The following is a 26,676-nucleotide window of genomic DNA, read 5'->3' on the forward strand; positions in this document are numbered from 1 at the left end:
TCCTCCTCCTCACTCTTACCACATTAGTTATGTATATATCCCAAATCATGAGGGGTTGGGGTAGCAATTACACATAGGTGTGGTCATACAATTAACAGATATAAAGCCCTGCCCTCAGGAGAAGCTTTTTCTTTATTTTGGGGGGGGGTCATACCCGGCGATGCACAGGGGTTACTCCTGGCTCTGCACTCAGGAATGACTCCTCATGGTGCTTGGGGGACTATATGGGATGTTGGGAATCGAACCCGGATCGGACATGTGCAAGGCAAACGCCCTACCCGCCATGCTATTGCTCCAGTGCCAGGGGGTAAGCTTTTGCTAGGACAAATTCTCATCCAGCATGATGATCCATGTAAGAACGAAGTACCATCTTGGGGTGCATTTCTCCTTTCTTGAGTCCAACAACCATTTAAATATCCATCTTAATTCTACTTCTTAATATTTTTAGTCATTTTGTATGGCCACAGTAAGAGACACGTTAAGTTTATAGGGTGGTTCTCCTTGAGACATCCTGCTATCGATCTCAGACTACAGTGCTCAGGGTAGATGAGCCCTTCATAATCCTAAGCAGAGTCCTTGTCCCGTTGTTTTTGAATCATGATAGAATTTGTCCTTGACCGTGCTCTTAACTTATAGTTAAAGATTATGGTGCTTGACCTGGCCTATTTTGATGCCAGGGTAGCTCACATCTTGCCCTGGGTCCATCTAGTCCCTCGTTGGTATCCTGCTTTTGAGGTGCTAGGAACTAAGGCAGTTGAGGCTTAAGCTGGTAAACAGATACCCAGGAATGAATACTACTCAGAGTCAATTAACTCCCAAGTTACAAAACCATAGCATTAACTGTCTTCCTGTGCCTATACAAAAATAACATTGCTCTGAAGTAACTATGCAAAGGACATAAGGAGAAATGAAAAGCAGTATTTCAATTACAAATACAAATCCAGACTCCTTAGAAGGGTCTGGCCTTACAAGTCAACAGAGTCTGATTTGGGGATAAGGGTGATTGACTGATTGGGGAAGCAGAGCACAGAGAAGACATTACAGATAAACACAGAGGAGTATTGTGATGGGTGTAACCCAATAAACATAAGCTCCCTGTGGCCAGGGAGGAAATACAAACTGATGTTATCTATCCTACAGATACTGAATACTGTACAGCTCAGAATTTGCTCATTTAAGAGTTGTTTCAGAATTACAGCTCCATTAACTATAGCATGCCTTTTGTGGTAAAAGCTTTATCAGTGTTTTTTTTCTCTTCTCCATTTATTGTTTCATGTACTCATCTCATTATTATACAGCTTACATATATATATGTAGATATACACATATATGTAATACGTGGTACATATTTAACTGAGCTAGATAATTTAAGCTGCCATTCTAATTAGAAAGTATCTTGCTACACATACAATTAAACTAAAAATTATTTTCTTGAAGCCTATCCTAAAAATTAGTTTTCAAGAACTGTACTTGAAAACTTTCAAATTGCTACCCTGTTTTTGCGAGCCCTCCACCCTTTTAGTTGTTAATAGAGTACCAGTAGCCACTATACTGATGAAATGGGTGTCCGTGGAAGCCCTCTTGTCTTGATATCATTTTAGATCTTAGCACAGGAAATGCAGAGGATATTTGAAAATGAAGGGGTGGGTGGTCTTCTGATTTGTTTTTTTGTGTTTGCAGTGTTAGCTTTTGCAGTTACACAATCACCTGCTTCTGCCTTTCACCCCTCCCCCCCACACTGTTTTGAGATAAAACTTTGATATCCACTAAGCTAAATTTTACTGTATTCAGTTTCAGAAACTACCTTTCAGATCGTCTTTCCCAGTGTGCTCTTTGGGTTACACACATTATAGATTATTAAAAGTTCCTTGAAAGTGCTTTTCAAATAGCTCAGGCAGTTCATATATGTATGACAATTTATTTTCAAGAAAAATTGATGAAATGCTAAAGCTATGCAATATATATATATAAACAATTACTGTTGTATACCTCAGACTAATGCAAGGTTGTATGTCATGTATAATTGTATTGTTAAAAGAATTATGGTGAAAAGAATGACTAGATGTAGTTCAATATAATGTAACTGAGTGTTAAACTCAAATAATGTCCACAATGTTAATAATAAAAATAATGGGAAACAGTGAGAAATAGTAAATGAAAATTCTGGTGAAATTATAAATGATTTATAATTAAAATGATTTGCTAAAGCACTATGAGTTTTTGAAAAATTATATATTCTTTAATTCAGATAAAGATTAAATAACCAAATTGCCAGAATCTTTCCAAACAGGTAAAATTTTGGGGGTTGGGGTTTTGAAAAATTTATTATGATTAGAGCTGTTTTAAATGACTCAATTTGTTCTTTTACACTTAGGATGGATTTTTCCGTTAAAAATATTTTACTAAAAATTCTGTGTTTGACAGTACTGTTAATGGTTTCTAATGTACAGAACGAATTTTTCCCCTTTGAAAAGCTTGATATGAAACTTTGTTGGTCTGTTTTACTGCAGGATCCTGGATACTGGGTGAAGATCCATCACTTAGAATACACAGATGGAGGTATCTTGGATCCAGATGATGTCTTGGCAGATGTCGTTGAAGACAAAGATAAGGTAGATGACTCTAAAAATTGTTCATTTTTGTTTTCTTTTATAGAGTTGCATGTTTCCTGAAGATTCATTCAGATCTTTAACACACTCATGTGTCAATTACTATTAAAAGATACCATCTGTCCAGATTTCACCTGGACAGCCCATAAATCAAAGATCTTCATCAGATGGTTGGAAAATCTTTGTCAGTGTTTGGGAATCTGTTTAAGGTGGTTTAATTAGCAGACGCTTCATTCCCAAGCATTCTTATTATGTCTTAGTACATAAGCATTCAAATATGATACTGTTGAAGCTTCTGTTGTCATTGCTGGCTCTACAGTGTCTTCTTGGCCTTTGCTAAGTTTTCATCTTTATGCCTGCGATTTTTATGTCTTTCAAAGTAGAGAATTTATGGGAAGAATAGCCTCATGAACTATGGGGAAAGGTTTTCTAAAAGTATCTAGAAAGCAACAGTCATCAGTGTGCCTCTGTTCTCATTACCAAAGTTAAAAAAAAAAAAATCTGTGTGACTATTTAAAAAAGTTTGAACATTTTTTTGCCCAATTCTTAAGAATGATTCCATTGAAAATATCTTGTTTTAATGGAATTTTCCTCCTAATGCTGTTTAGAGATATATAAAGGTAAACTATGCAATTGAAATACACTTTTATTGCTTATAGAAATATCATACTTATTAATAAGTTTATAGTAAACTTGGGCTCTATTACTGGTGACCATTATATCCTCTCAAATTGAACTGTCTCTCTGCCTGAGAAAACTCTGTTTCAAAGTTTCTTCTACATACTTAGGGCTCCTTCTACAATTTATGTGTGTCAGTGTGAATTTTCTGTATTTTTTCTGGCCATCTCGGTGGTGTGGCATTTTATTCAGACTGGAATATAAATAATCCATTTACTGACCTTGGTAAAGTCTTCATTTTTACTTCATAATATCTTATTTTTTACTATCCAAACTTACAATAGTCTTTGCAAGCATTCTCTTTGTATTTTTTGGATGTCACATTTGGTCAGGTTTGTGTTATAATTAGCTGTTGAATAGGAGACTTACCTCTCTAAGATTTTATGCTCTTACCAGCTATAACTGATAAGGTTTTTATTTCTTTTTTTTGTCATCCATATTAATAACATCTTATTTAAAATGTTACTCAATCTTAATTAAAGTAAAAAAAAACAAACCATGATAAGGAAGGTGTGTCTAATTTTGGGTATCATAGTTTGCAATACAGATACTGAGTTGCCATCATGTTTGGTCCTTAGTCTATTTTCAGCACGCATCTTCCATCCCAAGTGATCCCTCCAACCATCATTGACTAAGGGGTCCCTTCTCCATCCCAACTGCCTTTTCCCTCAGCACATGAGGCAGGCTTCCAAACCATAGAGCAATCCTTCTGGCTCTTGTCTCGACTGTCCTTAGGTGTTTTGTCTCATAATTTTTAAAATGTTTTTATTATGCTATTTTATATTCCATAATTAAGGAGCAACACATCTCTGGGCCTTTGCATTGAACTGGTGTTTGGTTGGCTGAAAATCATCAGTGGGGTCTCTAGGCCTCCTGAACACTTGGGAGTCTTCTCACCCCTCTTGTAAAAATAGGAACCTGAAGACTGTATGTCACTCTAGCCTCATCCACGATCTCATTATGGAAAAGATCTTTCCATGAATAGTAGCAGGGATATCAGTCATCCTATGGATTCTTCCTTTCAAAGAATTTTTTTCCCCCTAAACTAACCTGGCAGTGAGTCTTTAAACAGTAACCTATTTACCAGATACAGAAATGGTTTTATTGCATGTAGTCTCTGCTTCAGTAAAACAAACATGTTTGGTTTGAGAACTGTGTCTGTTTTGTGGGGAGGCACAGGGCTAGGCAGTGTTGCTCAGGGCTTACTGCTCAAGGATCACTTTTGGTGGTTTTCAGGGGACTGAATTCAGTGTTAAGGTTCAAAACCAAGGGATCTCCTGCATGCAAGGCAAGCACCTTAACCCAAATACTCTCAGGCCATAGTATTATGTCTTTTATTTTACCTCTGTTACTTCTTTTATTTAATTATTTATTTATTTATTTAATTGTTTTATGTTTTAAAGCATGTGTTTATTCTTTACTTAAAAAAACTTTTTTAAAATACCATGGCTTACAAGTTCACAATATAGCCTTGTTTGTTTCAGGTATTCAATATCCCAACATGAGTCCCACTATGAATGTGCCGTTACCTCCACCACTGTGCCTTGATTCCCCCCCATACCTCAAGCCTGCTCCCTTAGCAAGCATTAATTTACTTTATGTTGCTTATTACAATATATATCTCATAATGGTGTTGCTGAAGTCATGGCCTGAGGATTAACTGAGCTGTAAGATGTGAGTTGGGCCTTCTGTGCTATTGTTTTCACTCATGGAGCTTAATGGGCTCCTACTCAATTATCCCATCTAATTTTTTTTGCTTCTTCTGGGCTATTAGCTCTTTGAAGTTTGGAGGTGTTGGACAGCCACATATGCAGCTGTTCGCTTCAGAGATTTGGGAGCTGGGATGATCAACTGTAGGAGTCTGTCTAGACACTCTGAAATTAAGCCTGACATAACAGCTCACCTCTGTTATTTCTGTGGTCAAAACAGTGCTTGATACATACATAGAATCTCTTTGAGAGTTTTTTGTTTATTTTAGTGTGTGTTCACATTAAGGTCCCTTCACAGGACAACCAAGTTTTAACTGCATAACACATTGTCAGTCCTATATTTTATAAAGTATTACTGGACTTGTCATCGTCATCTCATCGAGTAAGGAGTGACTGCTAAAATCTCAGGGCTGGAACGAGTGGAGACGTTACTGGCACCCACTCGAGTAAATTGATGAACAAGGGGATGACAGTGACACAGTAATTATTGGACAAGTTTTCAAGTTTTCCTTTAGAATAACTAATATTTGTGCAAGATGAGCTAAGACATAGTAATTATCCAATTTTGACAGTCACTGTCAAAACCTTTCATTTGAATAAATCAGTCTTATTCAAGTTACTTTGTTTAATTTTCTTAGTATAAATCTCTTAAGAACCTAGAGTACTCTGCTGTCTCTTCTTTGACTACCAAAGTCTACTTGCTTCACTCAATAGCAGCTACTTAATATTTTATTTAGTGCTAATGGTTGAAACTTATGCATTCCACTTTATGTTAGAGCAAAGCTTCAGACAGGAGCAACTGAGTATCCCCCAGTTTTAACATTTGATTCAAGCCATGGAAGTAGATTACCATAGTGATTTCATAAATAATAACAGAATTGAACTCTGGAAACTAGAATGAATGAATGACCTTTTTAAGGTAGCATTGCTTGGTATCACTGTCTATGATTGAGAAGTACTTTTTCACCTCTTTGAATATAATGTATCATACTATACCGTCCATCAAGGTGTTGGTATTCTTCCACTGCTCTCTCTGAGATCTTTTTCATGCTTGGTGCCCATATAACAACCTCAGTTCTGTGTTAGGATAAGCTTCTCATTGGTTTTGTCTGTTTCCTTGTTTTATTTCTTTATATCTCACCTTTGAGCAAGATCATTTGGTATTTATCTTTCTAACTTATTTCACTTAGGATGACAATATCCAGCTTCATGCATGCTTTTACAAATGGCAAGATTTTCTTAGAGTTGAGAAATATCTAGTGTGAATACATACCACATCATTTTTATTCATGCATTCCTTATTGAGTTGTTTTTATGTCTTTGCTATTATAAGTAGTGCTGTAATGGATATACAAGTGCATACTTTTTTTTCAAAATGGGTATTTTAATATTATTTGGTTAAATACCTAGGAGTTGAATTCCTAGATTATGATAAGTCTGATTTTAGTATCTCGAAACCCCTTTATTATTTCCTAAGAGTTGTTTTTATCTAAGGTACTTTTTTCTTTTAAAAAGGAAGATAACCAGTTTATATTCCCTGAACAATTACAAAACCTTTATTTTTTTTCCACATGTTTCTAGTCATTGTGATCTTGGTCTTTCTCACTGGATAATATGATATCTCTTTGTAGTTTTTAATTTCTCTCATAATAACGTTGAGCATTTTTCATGTGTCTATTGGCCCTCTGTTTGTCTTTCCTTGGAAATAGCTATTCATCTCATATCAATTTTGATGGTATTATTTGAAAGGTTTTTGATACTTAAATAACTTCTTGTCAATGTATAGTATACACATATAGTAAAATGTCTTTTTAGTCTAGCAATATTTTCTTTTGTTGTGTGAAATTATTTTAACTTCATGTAGTCCCAATAATTTTTATTTTGTTTCCACTGCTATTGGTAGAGTCTCCAGAGACATTACCAAATCAGAATCATGGAGTGTTTTGCATACGTTTTCTTCTGTGTATTTTATGATTTTAAATATTACATACAAATATCCAATCCATTTCAAATTAATTGTTGTGTACAGTATGAGATGGTGGTATAGTTTCATTCTTGGGTGCATATGATTATCCAGGTCTTAGCAGCATTTATTGAAAAGACTTAATTTTATTCAATGTATGCTTTTGGAACTTGAAATTTAAATTTTAACGTGCAGTGTGTTTTTTTCCTTTTACAATAAGTAAAAAATTGTTGTGCTGTTTGTATCTATAGTTTCTAGTTATATAAATTTATGAGTCATAATTATGTATGAATTTTGTTCTTATACAGTTACCGGGCTGGAGCGATAGCACAGTGGGTAGGGCGCTTGCCTTACACGCGGCCAACATGGCCGACCCGAGTTCGATTCCTCCGCCCCTCTCGGAGAGCCCGGCAAGCTACCGAGAGTATTCGATATGCCAGACACAGTAACAACAAAGTCTCCAATGGAGACGTTACTGGGCCCGCTCGAGCAAATCGACGATCAACGGGAGGGCCTTTACCTTTTACCTTTATACAGTTACCACTGTTATTAAGAACAGGTGAATAATATACCTATGGAGTATAATAAAATTAATTCCAAATTAGTATATCATCCACCTACAGTAGCTCTTCACCTACTGCTTGCATTTGCTACATTGTACAGACTTGCTAGTTTTATCTCTTGCTTTCTCTTGCCATTCACTTTCATCAGGGCCCAGATTAGTTAATTGGGTATAGTTTAATTCCAGATAGATTTTGTAGGTTACACTTAGAGTCTGTCTGCTGCATAACAGTTTCATTGGAGAAAGCTCTGTATTCCTATGAGTGGATATTTGAAAATAATGTAATGCAGGAAATAGCCAAAATATATACTGTGTTGTTTTCAGGAGATAGAATAATGAACCTCAAAGATGTTTACATTCTAATTCACAAGCTTTGTGAAGATGATAGTAACATATATATAATTTGGATATAACAAATCTCCCTTTAAAATAGGCGTGATTTAATATATTATTTGGGTGGTTCCTGTGTCACCCAAAGATCCTAATAAATTATGGACAAATATAGCAGTCAGTGGGTGAGAGATTTCAGATGATGAATCAACTAGGTTGTATTGGCTTTGAAAACTGTGTCAAACGTGCAAGACGTTTCTAAAAACGAAAAAAAAAAAAAAGAAATGTATTATCCCACAGAAGATTCTAGAAGCCATTCTCTCACCTAATTGTATCTCAGTGAAACCTATTTCTTACCTCCATAGCTAGATTTGTGTGATTTGAAGTCATTATGTTTGTGGTCTTGTGCTTTAGCAGTTACAGACCACTAGTAGAGTACCTTTATTTCAGTTTAAACCTTTGAAATCATAATCATTTTCTCTTGTTAGCTTAGATTCTAAAGTGCTTCTATGATCAGGTAGAGCAAGAAAACATTTATTCTGATTAGTACTTTGCTGGTTTTCAGGGTCACAAATTGGTTCTCACAAAACCATAAAATTTCCAATTGATTTTCAATTCAGTGGATGAGACTTTACTTTTGAGATTTGAATGTAAGATTTCTGAGTAGTTGTGAATTATTTTGTATTATGTAAATATAATTTCTATGACCATCAGGTAGGGCATTGTACACGATCAACCTGGCAGACCCGGGTTTAATTTCTCCACCCCTCTTAGAGAACTTGGCAAGCTACCGAGAGTATCTTGCCCACACGGCAAAGCCTGGCAACCTATCCTTTACATATTCGATATGCCAAACACAGTAACAACAAGTCTTACAATGGAGATGTTACTGGGCCCACTCGAGCTAATCGATGAACAACAGGATGACAGTGCAATTTCTATGCCACAACCAAGTGTTGTAGAATACTATTTAAAAAAAAACTTTTAATTTAATTTGCTTTAGGATCATAGCCAGTGGTGCTCAGGGCTTACTCTTGGCTATGTGCTCAAGAGTCACCTTGATAGGCTCAAGAGAATATATGTCATGCCAGAGACTAAACCTGGTTAGCCTGCATGCAAAACAAGAACTTTTTTTTACCTGTTGCACTATTTACCCACAGTCCTGTGTAATATTAATTTTATCACTAGATTATTGGCAAATGTAAAGACTCTAAGACAACTTTAATAAGTCATTGCAATTATAAATTGAGTTTAAGAAGAGCTGAATAAGTGAATTTTTTAAATGATTCCTCTTGTAATAATTTGTTATATTTTCCCCGATTTTGTTGTAAGAAAACAATTGCAATATAACTCTGAAGTATGACAATGTATAGTTTCCAGTATGTGAGTTGTATTACTGATGTGGTTCATAAATATACAAAAGAGTACATTATGCGTAACACATATAGGGATTGTCTCTCAGCTTTGACTTTTGCTGTATTTTATTTTATTTTTCTGGTAGATGCCAGTTATTTTCTTAAATAAAACTGTGATACATGATGCTTTGATATTGGTGTCCGTTTACTTCTGTATTTTTTTGTTTGTGGGTGGAGGCTGTGGGATTGCCTGCAGTGCTCAAGGTTTACCCCTAATTATTTGCTCAGAAAAACTCTCCTGGAACTTCTTAAGGAATCATATTTCCCTTGGAAATACCTGAGTCCATTTCCATGACATCCTCTATTCCCATACTTTGTTTAGATTCTGACTATGTGATCACCTGGAGTTTCTTTTTCCTCCTGGTTTATTTCACTTTCAACCATTTATTTGCTATAATTTCCCTGCCCTTGGGCAGCTTTCTTCATCTCTGTTAATCTCAATTCTCTCTTTGTAAAAGGGGTGTAATAATAATTCATATCATAGATGATTAGTGTAGCAATATTATATATAAAAATTTATAAAAGTATAAGTTCCAAATGATATATAATTTACAGATAGAATTAATATTGTTAGGGTAGTTTCAGTGTGAATTTTTTACAAGCCCGTTTTGCTTTAACAATGAAAAGTTTTATATTTTAGTATTTGAACAGTAAAGAAACTTTTATTGTATGGTATAACTTTTTTAAAAACTTATTAAATTTGTTTAAAGTGAACTACCTTTAGGGGGTCAGAGAGATGACTCAGAACTGTGGACCACACACCTTACATGTTTAGGGTCCCATGGGTTTGAGTCCTAGCACTGTGTGGCCTCCACTACCACCAGTATAAGTTAGAGCGCCACTGAGTGGGTCACCTGGAACTGCACCAAAGTGCAGCATTACTTCACCAACCCAAGCTCTAAACTCTCTGGCACGATTAGCTGAGTCTCCAGATGTAGCTTTCAGCCCCCCTGGGCTGTGTAGGAAGAGCCCTCGCCCCCTCCCCCACTCCTCCAGTGATTAATTCCTCCCCCGCCCCCCACCGCCCCCTGCCTCCCCCACTCCTCCCATGACTAATTTTGATATTTCTAAACGAAAACTTTATTATCATGACCAAACATTAGGTTACTATACTGAACATTCCAGTATATTGAGCTTCAATATAAGAATGTTTTTATCAGAAGGTAGTGTGTAGTCCTTTAAGAAGTGTTCGGGTTATAATGTGTTTTTGAAACGGAGACTGCATGCACGTGGCATGAACTAGTGACCTCAGAACCAGAAGCTCTGTCCCTAGCTTCAGATTGCTTTCCGAGCACGCTCTGATGCCCTCTAGTGGAGTCCACGGCTACCTCGAAACCAGCCTAAAGTTGCGCCTCTGTGAATGTGATCCTGCTTTGGATTTGACTTTATTCTAAAATGATTGTCCCACATTTTTAAGATTGTCACAAATTTGTAGTGATTTTATATAAATCATTACAAATACAATTTATATGTTAAGTATAAATCATATTTATAATTCAGACTTACTCATGGATAGCAAAACCTGAGGCTATTCATTTTTTAAGTTTTAGTCAGGGACTGTCATTTTCTCTTAGTCATTAACCATGCTAATACTTACCTATGCTTTGAATTTTAGAAGGACTAAAACAAGGATTTGCATTAATTAAATTTATTATTGTTACTTTTGGATTGTGAAGTGTATTTCATCTCTCTATTCACTGACAGAGAAGTAAGGATTTGTCCTGTAATAGGAAACCTTTGTTTTGTTTTTGTTTTGGGGTCACACTGGGCAATGCTCAGGGGTTCTTCCTGGCTCTGCACTCAAGAAATACTCCTAGAGGTTCTTGGGGACACTATGAGATGAGCGATAGCACAGCGGGTAGGGCATTTGCCTTACAAGCGGCCAACATGGCCGACCCGAGTTCAATTCCTCCGCCCCTCTCGGAGAGCCCGGCAAGCTACCGAGAGTATTTGATATGCCAAACACAGTAACAACAAAGTCTCCAATGGAGACGTTACTGGGCCCGCTCGAGCAAATCGATGATTAACGGGAGGGCCTTTACCTTTACCTTTATGAGATGCAGGGATCAAATCAGGTCTGCCAGTTGCCAGGGAAGCAGCCTGCCAGCTGTACTATTTCTTCAGCCCTAATGGACTTATTTTTCAATTTTTAATTTTTTGTTTGTTTGTTTTGGGACCACATGGACAGTGATCATGACTGACTTCTGGTTCTGGACTCAGGCATCTCTCTTCTATTGGGGCTCAGGGGGCATTATCAGGTGCTAGGATTGAACTCAGGTTGGCCATGTTTAAGGCAAACGCCCTATTAGCTATGCTATCACTCTGGCTTAAAACCTTGTCCTTAGTTTCTTTAAGAGTATTTGAGCCTGAGGTTTTAGTCGCCCCCACTCCCCCGGCTCATACCTGCTGTCCACAAGGCTCCCATGTGGCCGCCATCTTTCTTTCCAGAGGGAGGAGGGCGGAGGGGAGCAACACCCTTTCCCCTCTGGGCAGAAATGATTGCCTGGATTAACGCATAGTCCTTTCACTTTTCTGCTCCAAGCTGCTGGGTTCTGCATTAGGTCATTGTGCTTCTGGGGCTGTGGCCGTGCTGGAGAGCCGCTCGTGGGGGCAACTGGTGGCCTCGGTAGGGCGTGAAGGGCGGACCGAAACGCCCCCCTTCCCATGAGGTTTTAGTCGCCCCCACACTCCCGGCTCATACCTGCTGTCCACAAGGCTCCCATGTGGCCGCCATCTTTCTTTCCAGAGAGGAGAGGGCGAATGGGGCAACACCCTTTCCCCTCCGGCAGACTTGATGGCCTGGATCAATGCATAGTCCGTTCACTTTTCTGCTCCAAGCTGCTGGGTTCTGCATTAAGTCCTTGTGCTTCTGGGGCCGTGGCTGTGCTGGAGAGCCGCTCGTGGGGGGCAACTGGTGACCTCGGTAGGGCGTGAAGGACGGACCGGAACGCCCCCCTTCCCATGAGGATTTAGTCGCCCCCACACCCCCGGCTCATACCTGCTGTCCACAAGGCTCCCATGTGGCCGCCATCTTTCTTTCCAGAGGGAGGAGGGTGGAAGGGAGCAACACCCTTTCCCCTCTGGGCAGAAATGATTGCCTGGATTAACGCATAGTCCTTCCTTCACGCCCTACCGAGGTCACCAGTCGCCCCCCGCGAGCGGCTCTCCAGCACGGCCATGGCCCCAGAAGCACAAGGACTTAATGCAGAACCCAGCAGCTTGGAGCAGAAAAGTGAACGGACTATGCGTTGATCCAGTCCATCAAGTCTGCCGGAGGGGAAAGGGTGTTGCCCCATTCGCCTTCTCCTCTCTGGAAAGAAAGATGGCGGCCACATGGGAGCTTGTGGACAGCAGGTATGAGCCGGGAGTGTGGGGGCGACTAAAACCTCATGGTAAGGGGGGCGTTTCGCTCCGCCCTTCACGCCCTACCGAGGCCACCGGTTGCTCCCCGCAAGCGGCTCTCCAGCACGGCCACGTCTCCAGAACACAGAAACCAATTTCTTAACTATCTGACTTTCAGTAGAAATACTTCCAGGGTCAATAGGTAAAATAGCAGAAATCCAAAACCAACATTTAATTCTTGAACCCAGCTGTAGAAAGCAAATCACTTCACAATGCTTTTTCAGCATGTCTGATTTGGGGGGGGGTAAACTCTAAATAATAGTGGTGAATCTTTTATTGAAACAATGAATCTAATCAAAGCAGATTGAGTGTTAACTAGAATTCATCTTTTCACAGGGACGGGGAGGGGTGGGGGGTGGGGTTTTATTGGGGTTCTTCATGGTAAAAAATAAGTATTGGTAAAGGGAAATGTGTTTGATATTTGCATGACTGAGACCTAAACCTGAAAGCTTTGTAACCTTTCCCACAGTGATTCAATAAATAAATAAAAAAAAAAAGAGTATTTGAGCCTGAATTAATGAAAGTTTTACAAGTTAATACAGGCAAATTATTTAGGAAAGTAACTAGGAGGTACAAAGTCATGGATAATAATAGGTACTAATATAGTTTATAGGCTGCAGGGATAGCACAGTGGGTAAAGCATTTGCCTTGCACGCAGCGTACCCGGGGTCGATTCCTCTGCCCCTCTCAGAGAGCCCTACAAGCTACCAAGAGTATCTCGTCTGCACAGCAAAGCCTGGCAAGCTCTCTGTGGCATATTTGATATGCCAAAAACAGTAACAAGTCTCACAATGGAGATGTTACTGGTGCCTGCTCGAGCAAATTGATGAACAACTGGAAGACAGTGCTACAGTGCTACAGTTTATATGCTCTAGTTACTGTAAGTTACATTATTCCTGGGCACAGCAGGTAGGGCGTTTGCCTTGCACACGGCCAAGCTGGGATCGATTCCTCCATCCTTCTCAGAGAGCCCAGCAAGCTACCAAGAATATCCTGCCTGCACGACAGAGCCTGGCAAACACCGCATGGCTTATTTGGTATGCCAAAAACAGTAACAACAAGTCTCACAATAGAGACGTTATTGGTGCCCACTCAAGCAAATCGATGAACATGGGGAGGACAGTGCTGCAGTGCTACATCAATCCTAAAATATTGCTTGCCATATAGTTTCTTCCAGTGCATACATGTCTAAACGTTGTAGCCAGACATTTTATTTGGATGCATCATAATGGCCCCAAACATTCTTTTGCAAATTCAACTTTCTTAAACTTCAGTAATAGTGATATGTATGAGAGCACCTTGTCATATCTTTTTTTTTTTTCTTTTTGGGTCACACCCAGCGATGCACAGGGGTTATTCCTGGCTCATGCACTCAGGAAATACTCCTGGCAGTGTTCGGGGGATGATATAGGATGCCGGGAATTGAAACCTCATCAGCAGCATGCAAGGCAAACGTCCTATGCCCTGCCCTCTGTGCTATAGCTCCAGTCCTATTCACATCTTTCCTAATGTGCTACTCATCTAGTGTAGCCTTATTCTACTACTTTCCTATTTAAGACTTTTGCTATACATTACAGAGAATAATCCCCTTGAGGAAAGGTGTTTCCTTTTTTTTTTAACCCCAGTAATGTATTCATGTTCATAGAAGTTTCTAACATTTTGTGGCTCTTCAATCTACATCTGCATTCAGATTTATTCAGAGTAGAATAGAACAATGGCTGAATGACTGTTGTAGTCAGGAAGATAGGGAGTCTTGGGATATTATGAAAATCTGTATCTGATATCTGAATCTGCCTCAAGGCATGAAGGCCTTTGAGACAAAGGACCCATATATTGAGTCTTTCCTGGAAAGCCATATTGAGATGCAGATTTTTAGGCCAGAGCATGGGTGGATCCCTGAGAGGAGAGGCTTGAATTCATGGACAAAGGTTGCTAGGGAAAAGCAAGAGTGGACAACCTTAAATTCAGCCCCTTTTCCCAGGAAAGGCCCCATTAACTCCTACTTTTGTAAATAATTTGGGACAAAGGTCATTACAGAAATTATTCATACTTAACCTCAGGTCAAAACACCTATACTTATTTTCTGCAGTGAGTGTTTAACACACATGTTTGATTTTCGTTTGATTTTAGTTGAACAGAGTCCAACACTTGGTTAGTTTTCCCTAAAATTGAAGATTTCCAATTCTATTCAACTCTTTGAAGAAATGAAATTTTCTCTTTCAATTAAATATTTTCTTTGTTGACAGTTTGTAGACATGCTTAAAACTCACTGGAATTCTTGTGAATCAGTAGTAGCTTGTGGTTACAATGGCAGAGGTAAATGATACTGGCAGAGAGTAACTTTTTTTTAAATTTTTATTAGTGAGACACCATGAGGTACAGTTGTAGACTTTTTTGTTTTTTGGCTTTCCGGGTCACACCCCACAATGCAGAGGGCTTACTTCTGGCTCTGCACTCAGGAATTACTCCTGGCAGTGCTCAGGGGACCGTATGGGATGCTGGGAATCAAACCCAGGTTAGCCGCATGCAAGGCAAACACTCTACCTGCTGTACTATAGCTCCAGCCCTTCAGAGAGTAACTTAAACTTAGGTCATTCAGATCATACCTGTACCAAATTTGTTTTCTCTTCCGTGCCGTGTCTGCAGTTCAGTCAGTTGGCAGTTATAGAGTGGGTGTGTATAGGAGACACACACACTTGGATGGTCTAATACTCAAGGTATAAATGGACATAAAGTTGTGGAGGACAACATATATTAATGAAAGTTTGTATGCTTTGTACACTGTCACAGGACATTGTTTTTGTTATTTTTTCAAGCAAAGTTATCAAGCTTGCTGGTGCCATTAATTAGGCATTTTAGCACAAGGACGATGAAAACCTAAGTATGTTTGATGGAGATATGAAGCTTTAGGTTTGTAAGAAAAAAACTCTATAATATAATCTCAAGATCACATTAATGCTTTACTTAGAGCTAAAAATGTAATTCCAAAATAAAATCAATGAACATTTTCACCTTTAGAGCATGCCTTTAGCCATATGTTATGTTATTGGATCCAGCTCTACCAACGTTCCTCTCATGTGAGCTTCTTTTGAAGCTATTTGTTTAGGTATATTTATGCCCAAAGGATATAGGACCATTATTATTATGATTATTATTAAATGCATCTATTTTTGACATGTAACTTACAAATGGCAATTTCATTAAAATACCTGGAAATACAAATAAAGCAGAAGGATTCTTAAGGTATAAAAAAATCCTCTTTGAAGATTGTAATGCCTCTGGGTGATTATTGGGCACCCTGTCATCAATATCTAAGTGCATCAGTTTAGCTTTATTAAAGAAATGTTGTCGAGTGTTAGGTGAGAGATAACAGAGTTTTGCAGTTTGAATCCAGATTTTTTTATTCTGTCTTAACCTTCTCTATTATTTGTGAAACCAGCTATTCCTGCTCCATGGACCAAACTGGATTAGAAGTAGGAGGAGCAAATAAAATTAAATATATGGCAGCACATTGGATTCTGAGATACCAAACAAGGAATGCAGCAGTCCTGAAGTATTCAAGGAGATGTATTTGTGGTCCAGCAAGGACTTGTGTGGTATGAGAACACTGAACCAGGGAGGGAATATGAGAGGCATTTGGATGTATGGTAGGGTAACTGGGTATGTAGAAAGAACACTCTCTGGTCATTCAAGGAGATGTTCAGAAGAGAAAGAATCTCTCTACTTAGGAAAGAAATTACTGGTATGAATTATAGGAATTAACATTAATACAAGGAGAAGTATTGAATTTTCACCTAGGAATTTAATAGCCAGAAGAATAGGATTTCAGAGCTTCCATATGCAGATAAGCAAGAAAGGTCTAAGCTACAGTACAAGTACAGTACTGGAAGCCTGATAATATTCATAATTGTTTACTCCCAAGATTCTGGAAGCCTGGTAACACTCATTTTTGTTCACTCACTAGATTATCATCTTTATGGTTAGTGATTGGTTTCTTGAAAACGAAAGAACTCAACATTTCTTGGGAATAGGGGAGTGTTTCTTGTAAAATAAGAATAATCTCAAGAAATATGGAATTATAGGAAGGAAAGCATTAATTTTGGGGGTCCCAGTGGAAAAGAGCACAGGCCACCAAAAGAAAGACTTCTTATACTTTGCTTAACAATGTATCCATCTTTAATAGTTATATTATGGCTAAAAAAAGCTATATCATAGAGCTGAAGTTTGTAGTAGGAAATGTCATCTAGGTTTGTGAAGCTGTATTCTGTGGTGCTCACATAATAACAAAGACTAGAGTTTTATTTCTCAGATTATATCTGAGTTGTGTAGCTACCCACGACTCCACAAATAGGCAACTCTGAATGCCTCAACAAGTAGCAGGTGTTTAGTTCTTCATATAATTTTTAAAATTTTGAATTGATGTATACTAGTCTACATTAATATTAAAGTGTTTTATATTTTTATATTTTATACTTCTTGAGATTTTTAGTAAGAGATATTAGTTATTCAGCAGTCTAATGATGTTAGACACATGCCATACTATTAATCTTTTATTATTCTGGTTCTATTTCTAGGAATTCAAACTCAATTTATATTATTAATAAGCTACATTGTGAATCAAATGAACATATGTAGAATCGCTCTTAGACGGAGACTGTTTTTAATTTTTGTGCCAATGTACTTATTCTAAGTTCTATTTTCTTTTACAGATGCCTTACATTTATGGATGATTTTTTTTGGTAAATAAGTATTTAGTATTTTTAAAATGATTTTAACATTGTAGCTTTTAAAAGTCTTATAAGCACATAATTTTCTATATAAAAGTAGTGTGTGCTTCCCTATTGTGACTTTAGAAGCTTCTAAGAGAGAATTTTGGCAAGATTATTGAACTTTATATTTACTGCTTTAACTTTCTAAGTTCTTTTTTTAGTTTCCATTCTTTTTGATGTTATGAATCAATTTTGAAGGTTCAAGTGACATTTCCTTAGCAATAAAAAAGAAAGCCTCCTGTGCAGACTTTAATCAAAGGAATAAAATACTATAGAAGCCTATTCATATATAACATCTTTATTATTTTCAATCCAAAAATGTTATAAGTAAAATATACATATTTACCTACTACTTAACCATAAACATACCAGAGAGACCAAAATAATTATTTGAGATGATTCTAGTTACTCAACAGTCTGAAACACATTATATTTATATATATATATAAATATATATATATGCAACATCTTAAATAATCTGTTATTTTTAAATTGATTACAGTGTTGGTACTTGATTTTATACACAATGTTCTTGCTTTGTATCAGTTCAAAGGGAACTTAACATGATGGTAGAATTGGTGTTTAAATCAGCACACCTTTCATTATTAATTTTTTCTTTTTTTTTTTCTGCTTTTGCGTCACACCCAGCGATGCTCAGGGGTTACTCCTGGCTCATGCACTTAGGAATTATACCTGGCGGTGCTAGGGCAACCATATGGGATGCAGGGAATCGAACCTGGTTTGGCCGCCTGCAAGGCAAACACCCTACCTGCTGTGCTATGGCTCCAGTCCCTCATCATTAATTTTTTAAACTGAAGTTATGGTTTATAAGAGAAGAAATGTTTTTGTTTTAGCAGTTCAATGTTAGCACACCATGTTTCATGACCAAAGTGCTTGCATCAGTCCACCACAGTCCAATGGGCCAGCTCTTGAGTGGTTTAAAAATAAAGGAACCTAAAGCTGCTAGTAATAAACAATTTGGCACTACTCTTGGGTGAAAATAATTCTAGGACCTCACCAACTGACCTAAATTATTTGGGTTATAAAAGAACAAAAATGGAAATATGATTCACTGTTGTCCCAAGAAATTGGATCATTGAAGTCTTACAAAGTGTATTTCTACTCATTATAAGGAAATTTTTTTTTTCAACAAAGTATGTTGATTTAACTTTCAGTCTGAAAATGTGTAAGCAAAGGTTTTGCAAACATTTGCCAGGGATCCCTATTTTAGGTGTTGATGTTTGGATTAGACCAGAGGTTATAAAATGTGTTTTTTTTTCCCCCTACATCCCACTTTTCAAAAAATAAAATTAGTAGCCCTCTGGAAAACTAATTTGGGCATGTGGTGGCACTATGCTGATGCTCCTAACCCCTCCCAGCTATTCTGCATCAATCAGGCTAGTGATAGGGGCCTGAAAGGGGCCAAAGATGAAGTGCTACTCAGGCCTTGCGATGCCAAGGATTATCCTGACCGTACTCTTTAGAGTCCTCAAGTCTACACCTGCAATGTTGGGTGGGGGTTTGTGGTGTATGGATTTGAACTGAGCTCAGCATGTGTCTTAACTCTTATCTATATTAATCCAGCCCTGAAATATATCTTATCTAAGTGAAAATACAGAAATCCCTTAGGGCTATCATCTAATTTCCTTCAGGGGCAGCACCAACCCTCTGGATTGTTCTTTGTATTAATAGGGTGTAGTATCACCCACTTTAGGAAACTTCCCAGCTCCTTCTTTTCAGAAGTAGCCACATGATCTTTGAATGTCATAGGTTTTTTTTTTTTTCTTTTTGAATCATCTTCACAGTGTGGCCTTCACACACCAGAGAATATCTTGGTTTACTTACCAAAATTGGAGTTTATGTGAAAGACAATGAGGATTTGAAAGAATGTTGTTCAAGTGTGTAGAATGGGGTTTGGGCATGAAAATGACTGTTTAGAAAAATAACTTTCAAATTCAGCATTTTGATGACTTGGAAAAAGGGAGTGCTATGATAAACGTCAAAATAAAATAAGCAACAAAGAATAATATGAATAAGAAAGTGATAGAAATGATAAAATAATGTTGACATTTCCTTAGGGAGACCTAATGTCAAGAGCATAAACACTCAAACTATTTAGATGCCTCCTTCCCAAATGGTAACTTCTATTTAAGGAAGGTAAGTATATAACTGCAGTGATTGAGCATAATGGATGAAATATTTTGCACTTGACAAAGACTTCAATCTGAGATGAATTTTGTGCTCATATATAATGCATTAAAATATGGAATGCAACTTTTGTTGGCCAAGTTTTAATTTTAAACTTTAGTATTTTTTGCGTGTATATATACACACAGAAAATTTATCAAGTTGGCATGTTTCAAGAAAATAGATTGAGAACTTGAATATTTCTTGCTACAATGATATTTTAAATGAATATTCAAGTGAAAATAAAGGCGTATATACCCCAAAGCACTATTCTTGATTGTTTTTGTGTTTCTTTAGGTATGCATCATTAAAGATCAATGTTTGTGTTTATTATTATATTCACCACTAAAAGTCCAATTCTATTTATGTTATAACTCACCATTTTGCCCAGTTTACTGCACTTTTGTCCCTTCCATTATGCTTAACATTAATTGATCTTATAGTAAAAAAGTCCTTTTAATTTTATTTAGTTCATGCAGTTTGGTTTCTCTACCATGTATGAATAAAATCATGCTGTGCTTGTCTTTCTCAGTCGGAATTATTTCATTAAGCATAATAACCTCTTCTCCCAGTTCCATTCATGTTGTAAATGGCAGTCTTTCATCTTTAGAAAAGTGTCTATTCTTATGTTTTATTTTGTATATATATATATATGTATGATTTTTATATCCAATAATCTGTCACAGTGGACATTTGTTTTCAGCTCTTGGTTATTGTATATAATGTAGAAATAAAGAGAAAGATACACATGCTTTTACATACATATATATCCAAGTTAGTTCTTTGGTTCTTTTTGGGGAGTAAATACCCACTATGAGATAATGGAATTATATATAATTTCTATTTTTAACTTTTAAGGAATCTTCTTAATACTTTTCATAATGACTGTGCCAATTTATATTCCAACCAACAGTGCCTAAAATCTCATTAAATCTTTTACTATTCACTGGAAGTCAGAAGCTAAAAATGAGTATCAGATTTATTGAAATTAATACTTTTAGAAGTATGCTTCCTCAAAACTTAATTCGACAAATTTCTCACATATTACTTAAACTATATTTTTCTCTTAATGGGAATTTGCTTCTTTTATTCAACTGAAGTATCTGATGGCCTTAATGCCATAAATATGATAATTTGGATTTAAATGTCCTTAAAATTTTTGATTATAACTATATTTGAAAATTTAATTTTATGCCATGAAAATAATCATGACAGTAGTATTCTAAGCAGTATTTTAATAATAATACCCATTATGTAAAGCAGCATATTTAAAAATAAATAGCAGTGTTTCTGTATAAGGAGTGGAATGCAGCTCTGTATTAAATTTTTGACACTCAATATTTTATCGTGACATCTAGTTGATTAATACTTCAACCAAATCATTGTTTTAAAATATATCCTGTCCATTAGGTTTGGAGGTATAATCATGCATAAAACCTGGCATCTATTTTGTACTCCTCATCATTTACTTTGGGGCAATGCCAGTGTCTTCAGTATAGTGTTTAAGGTATAGTAAGGTATAGTATAAATGCTTTGCTTTAATAGTCCACCTAAAAATGATGATGTTTGTGTGTTACTATTGTTGTTGCAATGGAACAGCACAGTGTCAGAGCAAATAATAATTTAACAATAAAAGATTGTAGGATAGGAGTTTTGAACTTTTCCCCATTTATTTTAAAATTATCTCATTGTGGCTTGATTTTATTTTCCTAAACAATATGTGATGTTGAACATTTTTATATATCATTTATTATCAGAAAGTACAAATAAGAACCATACTGTGATATCATCTCACTTGATCACTTGACTTCCTGTTAATCATTGATTTGCTTGAGTGGGCACCAGTAATGTCTCCATTTGTCCCTGTCGCATGCTGATGTAGCCCAATGAATCTGATTTTCGATGCCTTGGCAAACGAGACAGCGTCCCTGATTCTTGACTGTGAACAGAGGTCGGAACTCTGAATTCTTTCTCTCATTTAGTGAAATGTGATACTCCAAGCATAGCTCTTACAATTCCTCTTTGGGAGATCCAAATAGGTTCTCATCCTGTTTGCTTAGGGCCCAGCTCTCTGAGGCATATGTTAATGCAGGAAGAACAGCGGAAAGGAAAAGATGTGCCCAGAGCTGTAGGTTCTTTGTCCTCTTAGCTATTTCTTTGTCGCTCTTGAAGGCGTTCCAAGCTGCTCTCTTCCTCCTGCGCAACTCAGGTGCCAGGTCATTTTTCATGTTGACTTCTCCACCTACGTACACATAACTATTGCATTTGAAGATGGTCGTCCATTGAGAATGAATGGGACATCAGGATTGAGACCATTTCTCATAAACATTGTCTTTATGAGTACAGCTGTAGTCTGACCTTTCCACACTCATGGTCCAAGTTGGCCAGCATTTGTGCCGCCGCTTGGCTGATGTTTGGTGTTATTAGAACAATGTTATCAGCAAAGCAGAGGTGGTGTAGTTCCTGACCATCTATCTTCACTCCCATTCCTTCCCATTCCAGTCATTTCATGACGTTCTCGAGGTTGGCACTGAAGAGTTTTGGTGAAATGGTATCACCCTGCCAAACCCCTCTCTTGACATGGATGATCACTTCTTTGTAGAATGGTGAGATCCTGGTAGTGAATTCGTAATAAAGCTCATGGATGATCCTAATGTATTGAGTTTGAATGCGCTGGTTGGCTCGGGCTTCAATGATTGCTTCTGTCTCAACAGAATCAAAGGCCTTCTTTAAATCAATGAACGTTAGACAGAGCGGTATCTTGAATTCCCAGAAACCTCAATGAGCTTGGTTATCGTGTGGATATGGTCAATTGAGCACAACTGCTGGCAGTTTCTATCTTTGTTTTCTATGCACCAACATCCAATTATGTCACGAGTCACTATCATCCTGTTGCTCGTCAATTGCCTTGAGCAGGCACCAGTAATGTCTCCTTTGTCCTTGCCCTGAGATTTTAAAAAGTGCCATATTCAAGGCTCTTTCAGGGTTAGGAGAATGAGACCCATAATTGTTACTGGTATTTGGCATATTTGGTATGCCACAGGGAGTTTGCCAGACTCTGCCATTTGGGCAGATTACATTCGGTAGCCTGCTAGGTTGTCCAAAGTAAGAAAGAGATAATAAGATGTCGCTTCTGGAAGCTGAGTTTTATAGTCTCTGGGTCTTGGCCATTAATGAGATTACCTGGCGCCGGGGCAGTTGGTGGGTGTGACCCCTGCCTACTGGAAGATGGAGGATCTGGGTGGAGGATGCTCAGCCCTGATCTGAGCAGGCTTGGAGATCTCAGCCCTGGGACCCGCATGGCTGTGTTCCTCCGCTGGTTCCTTCATGCTTGTGGAGAGTGGTCTCAGCATGGTTGTGGCTGGTTCTGGAGGTCTTCTGCTGGCGGGGCGCTGCTCGGGATGGGGAGGGAAACTCAACCCGCCCCCCTTCAAAGGACCCAGGTGTGGGGGCAGGAAACTCTGCACTGTTCTCTTCCAGGAGCTGGGTTTTATAGTCTCTGGGTTTGGCTGTTGATGGGATTACCTGGTGTAGGGGACACTTGGTGGGTGTGACCCCTGCCTACTGGACGATGGAGGATCTGGGTGGAGGGTGCTCAGCCCTGGTCCGAGCAGGCTTGGAGAGCTCATCCCCGGGACCCACAAGCCTGTGTTCCTCTGCTGGTTCCTTAGAATCTCCTATCCCCACACCTGGCTCTCCTCCCTGGGGCCCCTTGGAGGGGGGGGTGGGTTGAGTTTCCCTCCCCACCCTGAGCAGAGCCCCGGTAGCTGAAGATCCAATTATGATGAAGAGGAAATTGAGAAGTTTTATATGGAGCTGGGGAAGTTCTATAAAGAAGACCACACCTTCTACAAGATCACTATTGGTGATTTTACTTCCAAGATAGGACCGAGAAGATCAGCTGGAGAACTCCACATTGGGATCCATAGCCTAGAATTTAATGAACAGGGTGAGAGACTGCCTGAGTTCATCATGCCAACCAAGACCATCCATGGTAACTCACAGTTCCAGAAGGCCAAATATAAACGTTGAACATGGGAGTCTCCCAGTGAATGGTTCCACAATGAAATTGACCATATCATATTCAATCGACACTTTTTCCTGACTGATGTTGCTGTTGTCCCAAAATTCCAAAAGGGATCGGACTACCATCTCCTTCGTGCAAAATTCTACTTCACAGAGCAGGGAGAGGAAGGGCTGCAAAGTTTAAGAAGAGAACTCCCAGAATGACCACCAATTGGGAGCTCTTTGGCACTATTGCAGAAACATGGGAAGATGCCATCGTTGATAACATTGACGAGGAATACGATCGACTGGTTCAGCACCTCCATGATTGTGCAAGGAACACCAAAAAAGAGTTAGCCACAAAAAATGCCTGTCTTTGAAAACTCTTGAGCTTATTCACCAACGTGGTTTGACGCATGCCTCAGGCAACCACAAGTGAACACCTGGGCTCGAAAAATAGTGCAGAGATGCAATGAAGGAAGATCTCAAAGAGAGAAGAGCAGAACTGCTGGTAGATGCGGCAGAAGCTGAGAAAAGCATTCATAATGCCCACCAAGACCAACTACAAGACCAAGATGACTACCCTCCGATGTCCTGATACATCTCCCAGAAGGGCAATGGAGAAGATTATCCATGACTTCTAATCAGATCTCTTTGATAGCCATGTCCACCTGCCCACTTACCAAATTCTGCAGGATGGATATGTTGTTCCCAACATTCTCCCTTCTGAAATCTGACATGCCATTTTGTCGGTAAAGAAGCGAACAGCACCTCGCCCAGACAAGTTCAGACCTGAATACCTGAAGAACCTGCCATCAGTACTCATCTATACACTGGCTCGGCTCTTCACACGCTCCATCCCAATGGGAAACCAGCAGGACTGTACTACTGTACAAGAAGGGAGACATCCATGATATTGGCAATTTTCGCCTGATCTGCCTATTGTCTGTCATCTACAAGCTGTTCACTTGAGTCATCCTGAATAAGATTGGCAGAACACTAGATGAAGGACAACCATGCAAGCAAGCCAGTTTTCGAAAAGGATTCAGCACGATTGACCATATCCACAGTGATATCATCTCACACCATGTAAATGGTCTTCTATCTAAAAATTCTTACTGCAGACAGTAAGAATTGGCAGGAAAGATGTGGAGACAAAGGAACTCCAGTAACACTGCTGGTGGTATATAAGTTAGAACAGCCTGTATGGTAAACTGTTATATACCCTTTAAATGGAGATCCTGTATGGCATAGCAATAGCACCTCTGGCATTTCTTTGTATATGAAAACACTTCAAAAACAATTCAAAAGTGTATTTATACTTTGTAAATTTACATCAGCATTATTCACAGTAACAAAAGATGATGTCAACTAAAATGCTTAGCTGCAAATGAATGGATAAAGAAGCTTACTGTTTATTCAATAGAATGCTGTTTTGCCATTTTAAAAAAAGAATTATACCTTTTCGACAAATGGATGGACCTTGAGGTGCTTATGTTATTGATAAAGGTGTTATTGAGGTGTTTATGAAATTAATAAAGAAGTGAAAAAACAGTTGGCAGAATGTTTTACTGTGAAATGTAGAATAACTAAAGCAAATAACTGTCAAAAAGAACAAAATTACCTTTTTGACTGAAAAACTCAGGTGATTACTAGAGGGAAATGGATGAGGCTGGAAGGAATGGTGGAGGGATCTTTTGGACACTGACTATGTATGAAATTCTATTGTATAGTTCAAATAATGATAAATCAACAAAAAGTAGAAATTTTAAAATAAGTTACATATGACTTATGGCTAATGTAGCAATGCATGTAGATACATTCCTGAAAATGTTACTAAATATATGAAGTGATGAATATAATTAATCAAGTGAAAAGGTAATGCTGAATTAAGTCAAATTTTGCACTTTTGCCATATCACACAACTATACTGAATTATATAATGTCATGTAATGTCACAGTTACTTTGAATTTGTAACATTAAAAATGACATTGATGACTTTATTTAACTGGAGGTAGTTACATTAAAAATAAAAATAAAAGGAATGCAACCAAATGGATATATTTCAATACTTACATATATTTCTAACCTAGAACATAAACTTATTTAGAAAGAAATTTAGTAGTAAAAACCCTAATACCTGTTAAATGTAAAAATTTTGTGCACATTACAACACAAAGAGGAAAAGTTAAAAAATTATGTATAATCACATTAAACAAACATGTTATTAAGACATAAGCATATAAATAACATTCAAACATAATTAAAACACATTCAAACATAAATATTATATATATGCATTTTGGTACAAAGGCATATAGTGATATGCTTTTCTTTGACTTAGTGCATTATTTTGCTATTTTATTATTTGAAGAGTGTTTTTTTTAAGCATTACCATATTGTTCAATCCTTGCTCAGGAATTTTTCAGCACCTGTCTTTCCTTCTTTTTGAAACTTTGGCAATAACCTACTGAATAAATTACTTATTGTAGTTTTTTATTTAAGAAAAAAATTATAATGAAAACCTCAGTGTAAGTTTGGAAAATAACTTCCAGCACTTGAATTGTAACATAGATTTCTGTTCCAGAAAGTTGATAGTCAATTAATTTTGAGGTTAGTGGGGCTGTTGGAATGGTTGCCACTTTAGGAAGCTGTGCTTTGGTTCAGAACACTCTTCTGGTATTTTCAAGAAATATTTTCATGCATTTATGAGAAACTGGCTATTATAATCTAGCATCATTGGCTGCACTTTTTTTTAAAGTATATATGCACTGAACTACATATGTGAAGTATTTTAAGTCAGTGTAACTTTAAAACATTATTGGTATGAATTTTAATTTTTAAAATAAATACCTTATTTAAACACTAGGGTTTACAACGTTGTCCATAATAAGGTTGTTCCATGCTGTCAATGTATAAAAAACACTCTTCAAATAATAATACCAATTATTCCACCTCCTGAGTGACCTTCTCTACCACCTTTGTTCCCATTTTTCCAAATATCCCTTAAACATTTCTTCTTAGCAGGCACACAGTCAATTTATTT

General features: G+C 37.7%; 1 protein-coding gene across 2 annotated transcripts in view; it reads left to right on the forward strand.

Moving 5' to 3' along the window:
- The window catches only part of PARD3B (par-3 family cell polarity regulator beta), a 1,231,823-nt gene that overhangs the window by 179,631 nt on the left and 1,025,516 nt on the right, over window positions 1-26,676 (forward strand). For both annotated transcript variants that reach the window (XM_056111836.1, XM_056111837.1), the window contains exon 2: window positions 2,511-2,612. In XM_056111836.1, coding sequence (XP_055967811.1) covers window positions 2,511-2,612 — 102 coding nt within the window. The remainder of the gene's footprint in view (window positions 1-2,510; window positions 2,613-26,676) is intronic.

The sequence above is a fragment of the Sorex fumeus genome, unplaced genomic scaffold (assembly GCF_029834395.1).
Source record: "Sorex fumeus unplaced genomic scaffold, SorFum_2.1 ptg000014l, whole genome shotgun sequence".
Lineage (NCBI taxonomy): Eukaryota > Metazoa > Chordata > Mammalia > Eulipotyphla > Soricidae > Sorex > Sorex fumeus.